This window comes from Megalops cyprinoides, chromosome 9, assembly GCF_013368585.1.
Source record: "Megalops cyprinoides isolate fMegCyp1 chromosome 9, fMegCyp1.pri, whole genome shotgun sequence".
Lineage (NCBI taxonomy): Eukaryota > Metazoa > Chordata > Actinopteri > Elopiformes > Megalopidae > Megalops > Megalops cyprinoides.
Window position 1 is genome coordinate 5,706,816 of NC_050591.1, and position 14,376 is coordinate 5,721,191.

The 14,376-nt window shown below is 47.8% G+C and overlaps 1 protein-coding gene across 3 annotated transcripts in view; it reads right to left on the reverse strand.

Moving 5' to 3' along the window:
• Positions 1–14,376, reverse strand: part of gdpd5b (glycerophosphodiester phosphodiesterase domain containing 5b) — a 54,764-nt gene that overhangs the window by 9,784 nt on the left and 30,604 nt on the right. For all 3 annotated transcript variants that reach the window (XM_036536342.1, XM_036536343.1, XM_036536345.1), the window contains exons 4-10: positions 8,151–8,254; positions 6,305–6,398; positions 5,726–5,785; positions 5,413–5,511; positions 4,840–4,933; positions 3,494–3,639; positions 1,672–1,754 (exon numbers count right to left, since the gene is read on the reverse strand). In XM_036536342.1, the coding sequence (XP_036392235.1) occupies positions 1,672–1,754; positions 3,494–3,639; positions 4,840–4,933; positions 5,413–5,511; positions 5,726–5,785; positions 6,305–6,398; positions 8,151–8,254 (680 nt within the window). The remainder of the gene's footprint in view (positions 1–1,671; positions 1,755–3,493; positions 3,640–4,839; positions 4,934–5,412; positions 5,512–5,725; positions 5,786–6,304; positions 6,399–8,150; positions 8,255–14,376) is intronic.

A 14,376-nucleotide genomic window follows, 5' to 3' on the forward strand; every position in this document is an offset into this window, starting at 1 on the left:
CATCCTAAAGCAGCTGTGACACTGATACACACTACAATATCAACAGCACACAGTGGTGTGTCGGGGAAACATTGGCAGAGCCCTCTGGGGATCCCTGGTTATTTTATACAAGGATGAACAGAGAGGGTAGGAAACTGCACTGCACAGTCCTCCATTGCGGCTCATATGAATGTAGGTAACTGAGCACCTGGTTGAGACCTGGAGTGAGGCCCGTAATGAGGTCGTGGATATGTAAGCTGAGGAGCCGTCAGCGGAGCCCTGCTGTGGGGAGCCGTAGCCTCCCACTGCCCCCGGCCCTGCCCTGTTTGTCATCACGTTTAATTACTGAGTGCTTCCCAGAAGAAGCCCTGCTGTCAGCAGCCATTAATCCTGTTACAGCAGAGACAGGAAACGATGGCCTCAGACCGCAGTTATACCAGCTATATGCACACACACTCCCACTGAGCCGCACACACACTCCCACTGAGCCGCACACACACTCCCACTGAGCCGCACACACACTCCCACTGAGCCGCACACACACTCTCACTGAGCCGCACACACACTCTCACTGAGCCGCACACACACTCCCACTGAGCCGCACACACACTCCCACTGAGCCGCACACACACTCCCACTGAGCCGCACACACACTCTCACTGAGCCGCACACACACTCCCACTAAGCCGCACACACACTCTCACTGAACCGCACACACACTCCCACTGAGCCACATACACACTCCCACTGAACCGCACACACACTCCCACTAAGCCACACACACACTTTCACTGAACTGAACACACACTCTCACACTCCCGCTGATCTGCACACACACACACACACACACACACTCCCACTGATCCGCACACACACACACTCCCACTGAGCTGCACACACACTGTCACTGAGCCCCGCGCGCACATACACACACACACACACACACACACACACACACACTCCCACTGAACCGCACACACTCTCAGTGAATCACACACACACACTCAATGAACCGCACATACGTGCCAAGTGAATCACACACACACCCTGCCACCGAGCTTCACACATGCACCTGATCCACCCCCTCCTGAGCCACACACACACTCCCACTAAACTGCACACACACCCCTTCCTGAATTGCAAACGCTCTACCTGAACACCACGCAAACCCCCTTCTGAACTGCACACATACCCTCTCACCGAACCCCTCACACACTCCCAATGTACAGCGCACACTCCCACTGAACCACACACGTGCAAACAGATGTACGCACACGCAAAAACACATGCATGCATGCATGCACACACACGTAACCATCCACACATACACATATACACATATATGCTATAAACACACAAACTGACAGGCATACAAGCACACACACACACACACCTTATGCACGTAGACATCTTATAGAACCCATAAACACAAAAGCACCTGCAGTAACTCATCTAGTCCATTTAGTTAATGGAACAATGTCAGACACCAGCGCTCCCAATAAAAAGCTTGCCCTGTCAGTCCTCATATTTAAAAGTGTCTGCCTTCTCTTAAAGTCACACTCTGACTCACACTCTGACTCTACTGTGCTCTGTAAACTGTAAAGCCTACTCCTTGACCTTGAGTGGAACCTGTGCGACCTTTGACCTGTGACCTGTGACCTGCGGGCTAGGGAAGTGGTGTGGGACACTTACCTCACGGTCACGTCCGCCTCCAGCCCGCTGGCCTTGTGCTGCAGGGCTTTGTGGAAGGACATGAGGGTATTCTCTGGGGCCAACTGGGGGATAAGAACAGGGACATGACTGTCTAGCACAGCGTTTGATTATCTGTCTGCATCTAACCTGTAAGTCTTATCTGTCTGCACTCTACCTGCCTGCTCCTCACCTGTCTACATCTTACCTGTGTGCTGCTTACCTGTCTGTATCTTAACTCTCTGCTCCTTATCTGTCTGCTACCTACCCGCCTAAGCCTTACCTGTCTATACTTTCCTCGTCTGCTCAGTGAAGACACATTCTCAAAGTCAGGCTCTTTGTGACCCCGCAGAACTCACAGACCGTTTCTGAGCCATATGCGTGTGTGTTTGCGTGTGCATGTGTGCATGCGCGTGTGTGTGTGCATGCACAAGTGTTTGCGTACATGCATGTGTGTGCGCATGTGTATGCATGTGCATGTGTTTGTGTGTGTATGTGTGTGTGCATGTGCATGTGTTTGTGTGTGCGTGTGTGTGCATGTGTTTGTGTGTGCGTGTGTGTGCATGTGTGCATGTGTGTATGTGTGTGTGCATGTGCATGTGTTTGTGTGTGTATGTGTGTGTGCATGTGCATGTGTGTGCGTGTGTGTGCATGTGTTTGTGTGTGCGTGTGTGTGCATGTGTTTGTGTATGCGTGTGTGTGCATTTGTGAGTGCTCATTTGGGCAAAACACTCCTTTAAATTAGCAGGTATACTGCAGCTACAGCGTCTTCCCACGCTGAAACTGCTCTAACATGCAAACTCCTCAACTGACGTTATTTATAGCTGGCGGAGAAAACAAGCCCAACTGTTCCATCTCAAACAAACAGAGAATAACATAATGCAGACATATTGCAAGTTACACAACATATGAATATAAATACCTCTGCATGTTCAGGGCTGCTGCAAAGCAGATTTAACCAGATCATATTTTGCCTGTGGCTGAGACTCAGACAAGCTAATCAACTGAGTGAGATGGCCACAGAACTCTGAAACCGGAAATGCATATTTTTGGCATTGCACATTAAATATGAAAAGAAACTGAATACAGGCATTAATAAATGGGTAATCACACCAAATCGGATTGTAACGCATAAATTAATGTTGTGCAGTAATGGCATGGAATTGACCAATAAACATTTCATTCAATTGTGAAGCACATCACAAATTAAATTATTTCACAAACTGCAGAAGCATAAAAATGCCATTATGTCAAAGGAAGGAAGGAACAGATTTAACCAGCTACTGAAAAATAACTTTACAGTTTTATGTTGTGCTAATAATTATAAAATAGTACATTTAAATAAATGAAATGGTATATATAACATATTGTAGTATGTTGGTATAATAATATACTGATGTTACTGTTTGGTCTCATTCATTCATTTTCCATATCCCTACTACTGAGCATGTGCAAAGGCTCCTTTGCGTGTTCACTTCCTGTTTTCCTCGACTCAGAGCACACAGAGCCTCCAACGCATGTCAGCAGCTCTGGTTAGCAGCAGCAGAGACATTGGGGTGACTGAGGACCTGAGGTCTGAATGATCTCTGGAGCGTGTGCAATCAGCAGCGCATCGTTTACAGACATGTTATTGTGAAAGAAATGCTCTGGAGTCTGTAGGCGTTCCATGGAATGTTCTGTTCCTGCACCGCTAAACCAAAGGCTTTAGTTTCTCGACCTGAAATACTGACTGGAACTCCCTGGCGATAAACAGGGATAATGTGTTCTGTGGGTGCTCAGCCAGTAGAGCTGTCCTGTCATTGGCTGGTTCGGTCAGCTGACTCACCATTGGCGCTCCCCGATGGCCAATGACAGTCGGCCGTGGTTTGAGGCTTCTGGGGTCCATGAGGCAGGGAGAGGTGATGGCGAGAGGCAGCAGGTAGAGTCCCAGCAGGACACTCAGGTAAACCAGCAGCAGAACCAGCTGGAAGCCTGTGGAGAGGGAGCACCACAGCAGTCAGGGAACCAGACTGAGACCCAAAGCACTGCAGGTTCAAAGCCTGGCAGCGTATGCTTCAGCAGCTTTACTTTTAGTTTAGCTTCAGTAAAATAAGCAGCAAATAGAAATAACCCCTCTGGATGAGGATGTTTGCTAAGTAAATTAAGAATGTGACAGTGAGCCAGTTGTGTTACCAATGTGTCCTGTGTTCCATCATGGCCTGGGTTATACTGACAGCCTTAACTGGATATAGCTCATGAGCACTCAGTGCACTTTCTACCTGTACTTCTTTTAGGAAAGAGATGGGTAACTGCTGACGTTCAGCATTAGGTCTGTGGTATACAGGCACTGACTGCACTGAATATCAAGTAAGATCGTGTGTGTGTGCGCGTGCGTGTGTGTGTGTCTGTCTGTGTGTCTCAGGAGTTGGTTAGGGTTCACCCCTTTGATTCAGCAAGGATTCCAGCCACTAGTCCAGCACTGCGTCCCCTTTAGTAATGACACCCTGTCTGACCCTGAGATCTTTCAAGGTCCGTGCTGGAGCCAAATTAGAATGCATCAGGACTCCTTTCACAGACAACACCCTGACCTCTGCTCTCAGGAACCTCATTGGCTTTCTGGGCCAGCTCTCAGGACTTTCTTTGGCTTTCTGGAACAGCTTTCCTGTCAGCTCTGCAACACAGGGCTGGTGTTCACAACACCTTAAAAGCCCCCTCCAAACATTCCCTGTGGCCAGCCAACACAGAGGTACAATGAAAAATTTCCAGGCAGAGCTTTCAAACAAGTCTGCCTCTTCCACAGTTGCCCCTGGAGGGAGTGACAGTGGGGCATGGTGGCTAAGAGGCATGTAGCAGGAGGCTGTCCCAGAAGGTCACAGGTTCAATTCCACAAAAAGGGTACAAACGTACTTAACCTGAATCTCTTGTGTGTAAATTGAAGCCACAGTTCCATGTGTCTGCCCATCAATAGCATAATACCATGCAGAGTCGTGCTCAGGGACAGAGCAGGAGCAGAGACAGGCAAGAAGGGGACAGGATGAGTGGCAGGCAGAGACAGCAGGTATCTGTGTGAAAGTCTTTGCTACCACTCAGCTGGGGACTGAACTGACAATTTGAGTGCAGCATGGACAATCCACCTGCAAGGCCACTGAAGTGTGACCACTTCACCCACCAGGGGGTGGTAAAGAGACTTACTTGTTTTCTCGGCGCGAGCGACCTGCCCGGCGACCAGCCAGGCCAGTGCAGTGACAGCCACCACAGCACCGATGTGCAGGAAGGGACCTGTAGCCTGGAGACAGACAGAGGTCTTCAGCTTCAACACACCCCAGTTCAATCTTGCTCACACTGGAGCAGTGCGCTTTACACATTTTAAACACATGAGAGACTCCACCTGGTGTGCATGCTCACAGACAGATGGGGCAAGAGGGCAGCAGTGTCCAGGCAGGGTCAAACAACCAGTACTACTAATCATTGTCTTGATTTAACTAACTTAGCTTCCCTCACATGTCCTGAAAGTGGTTTAAAGAGAATTGAGACCCACTTAACTGGAAGTCCTCCAAAACCAGACATGAGCAGCGTATGGCATCTCTAACTTACTGTGCATTTAAGATTTCTGTAATACTGTATATTGAATGTGTTATCATCTTAGAATATTGTTGTGGTATGCATATAATGATGTTGCTCTGATGCTGTAGTTGCATGCAAACATTGCTGGGATATTGTAGTGATATCAGGGCAGTGTTAGCGGAGTGGCATTCTTCTGCTGACCTGCAGAGAGATGGGGACGATGTCCCACTCCCCGCCCCAGGTTTGGTTGACAGATATGACCCCAATAAGCGTGGTCAGCAGAGCTGCGGTCACACCGATCTGTGGACACAAGAACAGCATTCTACACCACTTAACATGAACCCATTATCATGAATCATTTACCAAAACCTTTAACCCCCCTTCGGTTGCACTCGCGCTTCCCCCTGGGGGTGGGTGGCAACAGGGCTGTTTTCTTTTATGCAGGTAAGTCAGATTTTTGTAGGCCAGTCAGATCCTATGAAAGCTGCTACCGTGCAAAAGTACAGAGGGATACCTTGTGAAGCCAGTGCAGATTGAGCTGCTGTCCCACAGCGATGTGTCCCAGAGCTAAAATCTGGAACACAATGGAAATAAAAGTTTATGGAAAGGTCAGCATTAAAGTAATAAAAGCCCATCTGTGCGAATGCAAAAGTTTGGATCTTAGCTTAAAGGGATGTTTGGCTGTTCCCTGAAAACAGCGGTCATCCAGTTTACTGTTATCATTTAACATGTGTAGCTAATCAGAGCTTATATTAATTTCAAGTCAAGAGGTGTTGGAAACTGCACCCCAGGAAAGGTAATCAGTGGCCACACCAGGAACATAACCCATGTTAAAGGCCTGTTATAAAAGCACAGTACATGCATGACAGGTCCAGCCAAATGCTTTCCCTGACTTTTTGTTTTCCCTTAGAACTCATCCAGGCGCCTTTAAAAAGGAGCTCTTTATAAATAGCCCATGACAACAACACGTCACCATCTGTTTCCCTGAACTCCTCCGTTACAAACTCCCCCCGACATGTTTGCACCCGGGGCAGGCACTGTTTTACCGCGGTAACATCGTGCAGCGTGTTCGTCCGGTGAGCGGCTGCCTCACCATTAGCAGGGTGATGTAGGCAAAGCCCACGGCCGTGCTCGCCAGGATCGGCACCGTCCCGTCGCTCCACTCGCCCGATCGGTTATACCGGAACCTGGAGGGACAGAGAGGAGTTACATAAGGCGCAGTGCACCGGTGGGACGGTCTCTGAGTCACTCGGTAACGCAGCACACAGCGGCACCAGGTGAGTACGCCAGCCATTCCAACTTGCAAAGCAGACCTCCTCCACATTCCACGTATTACTCATCTACCTAACTGAATATTTCCTGAGGCCATTCAAGCGGAGCTGTGCGCCCAGGGGCACAGCAGCGGTGCCCTGTTCAGGATTTGAACGGGCAGCCCACTGTGGGTCTGCCTCCTGAGCCGCTGTCTCACAGTACCTGTCTGCGTTATGTAATTAATGATGTAACCCATGTGGACAGATCGCTCTGCTTCCTCGTTATCACTGGGGCAGGCTGGTGTGTGGGAGAGGCCAGCAGGAGTACGCAGCAGTCTTGCAGGCTACCTGCGCTCACTGCCACAGCTCCCACACATTACTGTCCCTTATCAGCCTCTCACAGAGGTCACCATCAATTAGGGCCTCTATTCAGAAAAATACTGCTCCATTGTAGGACACTTCCTTGAGCATAGGAGAAAAAGTGTGAAAGACAAGGGAGGGGAGGGAGGGCTCAGAGGGGAGAGATAGAGAGTGAAAGCCTGGGGGGGGGGGGGTAAAGCTAGAGAAGGAGGAGATAGAGGGGGAGAGAGAGAGAGAGAGACAGAGAGGGAGAGGATGACCTTGAGCAGACAGGGTAAATTATACCAGCATGTCCCTCTACTTCAATGTGCATGGACTTAAGGGAATTTATTGCCTTTTTCTACCTCAAACAGAGATTCAGGCTTGGGGATGGATGACCCCTACATGCATGTAAACATTAAACTAAAGTGGTAATTGAGTTGTGAGTCCCTGTCATGTTTGCAAGTGTTTACACAGGCCTGAATAGCATGTTCTAGGCCTAACCCTGACCCAAACCCTTACTTTAATGCTACCCGAGCACTACTCTCAAACCATTAACCACTAACCATACCGCTAACTCTAACCCTAACCCTAATAATAAACCTAACCCTGACCATCACACCCTGACCCTAACCCTAACCCTCACTCTAATGCCAACCCTAACCGTAAAACTAACGCTAACCCTGACCCTAACTCTAACTCTAATGCTAACACTAAGCCTGACCCTAACCCTCACCTTAATGCTAACCCTTTACCCTACAGATAACCCTAATATTAAATCTAACCCTCACCCTGACCATAACGCTAATGCTAATGCTAACCCTGACCCTAACCCTCCAGGTGTGTCCAGGCGCGGCAGTGTGTGTGCGGGGTCTCTGTGGAACAGTGCTGGACATGGAGGGACGCCCTGCAGAGCTGTGAATGACTCAGACACGCCAGACATCCCCGCACTGAGCCTCAAGCTACCGCGCTCCCAGCAGAAAGGCAGAACACGGCACGCACCTGTGTGTGCTAAATTTAATACATATTATTTCATCCAGTCTGTGCTGCCTGACGAGATTTCATCCAAGCAGCATTCAGCTTTCTGATCTGACATGGGTTTTTTTTATCCTGTTTCCCTTTTATCCCCTTTATGATTATGCTTGTAATCAGCGATGTTAGACTCCTCTATAACGACGTGACTGGCTTTAGGGAAGAAGAAATTATTTTATTTTAAGTAGTGCAATGACAATCATTTGGGGCAGTAGAGGGACTTCCTTTACCTGACTTAAGGAACCAGCTCCAGGTCACATTGTCTGAGTTCTGTTTGACCTATGACCTTTGCCCCCACCCTCCTTGTTCTTTACTCACCAGTTGAACTCATTGTAGTCGTTGTGGGCCTCCCACCAGAAGTAGGACCAGACCAAGAGCAGGGAGAAGGTCACCACCAGAACCAGGGTCCACAGACACTCCCACTGCAACGACAACGCACACGCGCATGTGCACACACACGCGCAGAGAGAGCAACGGCAGTGAGAAATGCTGAAATGCAGCTGCACTGGATGGAGTGAGCCATGCTGGAGTCTGAGAAAAAAACACCAGGATCTGGTGCTCCTTCCCAAATCCTCAGCAAATAGACAACATTTATAAATAAAAAGCTTGAGCAGACAGGGTCAAACATGGGCATGGGCTGAGCTCTCATAATCTGCCCAAAACTGCGAATGACCATAATCTGAGGGAACCACTGATGTAGACAAACACACACACACACACACACACACACACACACACACACACACACAAGCAGACATACACACACAAACAAGAATGCTTAAAAAACGCATTTCATAGCCATGAAATAACTGCCAGCATTCTTCAGCTTCACATACAGTAGTGCTGACCTCTCACATAGGAGGATTACTGAGACTGTGAGTGAGTGGTAGAGATGAGCTACAAAGGCAGGTACAACAGCACTATGCAGGCAGAATGCTCTCAGCAAAACATCAGACTCTGCCTCATTACAGCTCCTGCACAGGGAAAACACACAGCATGCATGTGCATGCGTGTGTGTGTGTGTGTGTGTGTGTGTGTGTGTGTGTGTGTGTGTGTGTGTGTGAGAGAGAGAGAGAGAGAGAGAGAGAGAGAGAGATTGTGGGTGTGAGAGTGTGTGTGTGTGTGTGTGTTACACTGAACATGCCACAGCTCTGATCAATGCTGAAACATTGTGCTTGGGTGTGTGAAGGATATAAATTTTTTTACACTTGCATGTCACGTTGGGCAGACTCCAATGGGAGATGACAGCCGCCTTTTACCACAGGGGCCCTCCTCAGACAACGAGCCAATCACAGCACTACCCTTGAACACCCCAAAGGGCCCAAGATTACTGTTCTCAAACGGCTTTTAATCTATTCCCTCTTCTCAGCCTGACTGTCTGACATTCAAAACATGATGAATATTTAACCGCTGCGTCTTCTCCAGTGCAATCACAGCACTAACACCCTCTGCTCCATAAGTACACCCTCACACTGCTTCTGCTCAATAGAAGCGCTTTCTGTGGATGCAACAGATGAAAAAGGAAGCACCCCAGCTTCTGCAGGTGTGACCCACACGCTCGATGTTTCCCGGTAAGCAGTAACTAAGGGTCTCAGCACAGACACAGCGAGACGCGCGGTTGGGGAGCGGGGCTGGAGATTGAGCGATCAGCTTTGCTCTCCTGAAGCACCTCCGGCTCTATTAATAGAGAACCATCAGAAGGCAACAGGGGACGCAGAGGGGACTAGCCCGCTGACATTCTGCCCCGAGCGACGAAACGCTTTGAAAACGAACCTTTTCAGAGGGACACAGCTTCCTCCAGCAGCTGCAGGGTAGCCTTCCATCCCTGCATTAAGCCCCTGTGTCTTCAAGAGGGATTTAAACAGGGCAGTGAAGTGGATGGCGGGCTCTCCCATTAGCATAATAACCGCAATGCTGTAAGAACCCACGCTGCTGAGGTGAAAATTAACCCTTTCGTATGTAAGTTCTAAAATATTTCCAAAGGGCTAATCACACCAGTGTGACTGTACGCGTGAAAGGGTTAATAAATTAATGATATGTCTCAATGTTAGTATTCATGGGCCTTCTTTATGGCATTGAGTTTAAAACAGGACACTGGTGTCAAATGAGAACACATTTGGAAAGCCATGCAGTAGGGTCCTTCCTTCATAGGAAGTGAAGTAATAGGACATGACAACATGTCAGGAGTCTCGTGGCCCTGCCATCCTGTGGGGAAGAAGGTCGAACTTAAAGTGTTTCCCTTTTTTTTGCAGGTCAAATGGGGTCGGCTGTAATGTGTTTATGTGTGTGGTCTCAAACAGCAATCCAGCCACCTCAGCAATGCTATCACACACAGGAAAGGCAGGCAAATTATGGGATGGATTCCGGGGTATTACCATGGTGTTTCCTCTGTGGTTACAGATCGGCAGCACAGATGACAGATTTCCAGGGAAACCAGACCAGGGCTGGATTGCTTGGCTTTGCCCATGGATAAAATTCTGGACACAGGCCAAGTCGAAGCGCATAAATAATCTTCTGCTCGTCTTTATTTGGAGAAGCAATGAAATAATTAATTCATAGAATACTATTAATAGAATTAGAGTATTAACTGAATTTCTGTAGTCCAACGGTATCAATATGACCCCACAGAAAATTTATTCCGATTTGATAGGCAGTCATAAACACAATGCACAGTAATTATCATTTGACATCCAGCTACAGAAATCAGTTATGTACACATTTCCCACTTTGAATGACTGCATTACCATTTCTAAGGCTTTCATGGGTCTACCAAGCAATGTGTTCTTGTTGTTTAAGTAGTGGGCTGTAGCGCCTACATTTATGGAAACCATTATGCCTGAGATGCCGGTAAAGTGTGCTATATTTAAAAGAGCAGAGTCCATCTCTTTGCTGGTTCTGGGAGTGCATGCCGAGTGCGATCACAGCATCCAGTGTACTGCGGTTTGAACTCTCCAGAGATCCTCTAATTTCTCAGAGATAAATGACTGGTGGGTAAAGTGCATCAGGATGAAAAGCCTCCAGACGGCGGGGCACTGGAGGGCTTCGGATGGGCGGGGCTGGTGGGAGGTGACCTTCCCCATGCTGCAAGCTCATTGGTCCAGCTTGGGGGACTGCCTCGTTCTCTCCATGCTACCATGACCGCTGAGCACTGGGAAGGACGTGGCCTTGGACTCCAGCGGCGGAGTGCTGCTCGCTCGCTGAGGTGCATGCTGGGAAGCAGATGGATCGCGGGCCGCGTTACTCTGTTTGAGTCTCGACAGTCAATGAGTAACTTCTAGAGGGCGACAAACCCTGATGCGTTTTGGGGGGATATTTCAAAGGCAGAATGTTCAGACAATGCTGGATATTCAGCTCCACCTGAATCATTAACCCAACATGGCCTCCCGTCTGGTCTGCAGCCAGCACATCACTAGAATGTCACCTTGCAGGCTATGTTCAACATCCCTTTCAGACATAGTAGAGTTCAATTTACAGTGTCTGATTAATTGCAGCTAAAAAGACTCTACTCATGTTCCAGAATAGCTGTGAAGAGCTCCATCGACTGGAGGACAGTTGCTACAAGCCAATGCCAACCACAGACTAAGAATTACCCAAGAAATTATAATAATTATAATAATAATCATCAGTATGCACACTGTTCTGCTGATGATTACACGTTAAAACATCCTAATATGACATCTTTCTCTCAAGCTGGGGTCAGAGACACAAGGGCAGGACAGTTCCCCTTTGGGTCTCAGGAAACAGTAACACACACAACTAAATTCAGGTCAATGTTAGATAACAGAAAGTTCAGAGAACGCAATCATGCCGGCTCCATTCAGGTCAGCTGTCATTAACTTAATCGTCACGGAGGGGACTGTGGAAATTGCTTTTCTCCGTCAGGGGCAAAACTGCATTAATTCCCATTTCAGAATGCCACAAAATTCCTGCGCCTAGCAACAGGAAGACAGCAGGTTAGATGGAGTGTATTAAACTGTAAGCGTCACTGACCATCGCAGAACTATAAATAGACGGATAAAAAAGGATTAAAGGGCAATTCTCTTAAGTAGTACTGTAAACATTTGCTCACTGTTAAAACGAAAGGGAGCTCCCTCATTTCAGACCTCAGAGCTCGCACAAAAAGGGAAAAAAATTCATTAATTCGCTTCACAATATGTGAATGTCTATCAGAGGTCAGAGGTCACCGTGTGGCAGATGGGACATGCAGACTGCTGCATGTCTGGGGGAAATGAGGCTGTCATTCAGATATGATTCAGTTTCAATGCCAGCACCAAATTTGTTCAAAAAGGACAGACCTAAATATTTCCAGTCAGATATAACCAGTCATTGTTACAGTTAGTAAAGGTGGCATAAGCATGTTCAAACAGTAATAACCCAGATCTTCGGTTTGTCATGTGGGACTCTGTGGCACCGTCTGTGGGTTGGCACCTCTTGGTGTTGTGTGCCACGCTGGCGCTGTGCGGCCGTAATCCTCAGCCTGAAATCCACTCAGCTCACCGATCATCTTACAGCTAATCCACCCGCTGTGCACCAATACATCACCCCTTCTGGCAAAACTCAGACAACCAGGCAAGCCATGTCACCACAACACACTCCTGAGAGTTTAATACACAAATTATACACAACACAGCATATCGCGAACAACACAGCATACCGCTAACAATACACCCCACAGCTGACAACACAGCATACCGCTAACAATACAACACACAGCTAACTACACAGCATACCATTAAGGATGCAAACACTGCTAACAACACAGCATACCGCTAATGACACAGCATACCATTAACGATGCAGAACACTGCTAACACAGCATACCGCTAACAACACAGCTTACCGCTAACAATACAGCACACTGCTAACAACACAGCATACCACTAATGATGCAGCAAACCATTAACCACAGCGCACTGTTAACAACTCTGCACATTGCAAACCATGCAGCACACGGCTGCAATACAGCAATACAGCAATACAACAAAAACCAATAATGTCACAAGACACCGCTAGTAACAACAACAGCAATGGCTATCAATGTGGAGCAGCGGTTAAGAAGCTGGGTGGGTTGCTGGTTTAAATTCCTGCAGTGCCATTATAGAAAGATCTTAACTGAGATCCCATCTGTAGATTGGGATGTGTAAACATGTAATAAGTGTGTAATAACAGTAATGTAAGCTAATGTAATAACAGTAAGATAAGATAACAAACAACAGCACCGTAACAGCAGTGCTAATTATACCACTTTAAATGACATTTTAAACGGTTTTGCTGATGGTGGGTTGTCCTGCAGTTATAGACTCACCCCCAGCCAGTATGTTGAAGGGACGGTGTTCTCCACCTGTTCACCCGCCAGTAGAGTCATGCTAATCCATCGCTCTGGAGCCATACAGAGGACACGTTTGTCCCCATGGAGCCGGGACACGGCACGGTCAGCTCTTTTCACAGACCCGATACTGACAGGCGCCTTCTGGGACACACGTCTCGCTTTCCCAGATCAATGCTGTGCAATGTTGACTTTTATATACCATGGATGGGCAAGTTTATTAGGCTTAGTGAATGGGATGAGCCATCCAAATGATTTAAAGATCTGTGAATGTGCACAACACCGATCTGGCAAAATGACCCGCTGCTAAGATCTGTGCATCATTACAGCCATTAGAAGAGCCCACTGACAAAGCAACCAGCAATGGGGAACTGAACAGTTATCAGTATGCATACAATAGAGATTGCCATTTTTTAACATTGAATGGGTTTAAAGTAACTCTGCAGATGGAAGAAGGCTTGTTCAGCACTTTCAATATCCTGAGTCTGCATGTGAAAGTAAAGGCAAATCAGATCACTCGCAGAAATCTCAGACCTCCATGTTCTTCCCATTGAGTCATTGTTATATCCGTTGAGAAGAGTGAACAAGCGATAGTGTCACAGTATTTTTGGTAACAGTTCCAGCGTTTGCCCTCAGGGCATCTCCAAACCAAAGCATTTATCTTTTATTTTGGTTTCATCCTGTTTAAACTTGCACTTCACCTACTTACAGGTAGCACTGCAAATTAAAATGTTCCATCACTGACCCTGGGTTGAAGGCGTGCAGACATTGTTAAGGTGCAAAAAGACATTTAATGAGCACCTTCTCAGCCCTGCAGGCTGGGCTTGGGATAGGTCAGCAGCACGGGCCAGCCAAGAGGGGTTCGTTAAAAACAGTGAGTTATCATGGCAGCCCTGACTTCGCCCTAGTGTAGCTTCCTGCTGGTGTCAGAGAAAAACGCTGACCTCTCCAGAACCTTTGCTTTTGTTATGGATGCTTGCGACTTTCACTGTGTGACCTGTATCCGACCTGTGTTCATTTTCATGCACTCTTGCTATCACATGGCCTTTCGCCCTCATGTGCACTGTCACTCTCACGTGCACTCTCACTGCCTCATGCACTCTTGTTATCCCCTGCATTCTCAGTGTCTCGTGCACTCTCGCTGTCTCACGCATTCTCGCTAACACATGCACTCTCCTAACCCTAACCCTGTCACCCAAGAGTACACCCTGTCATGTG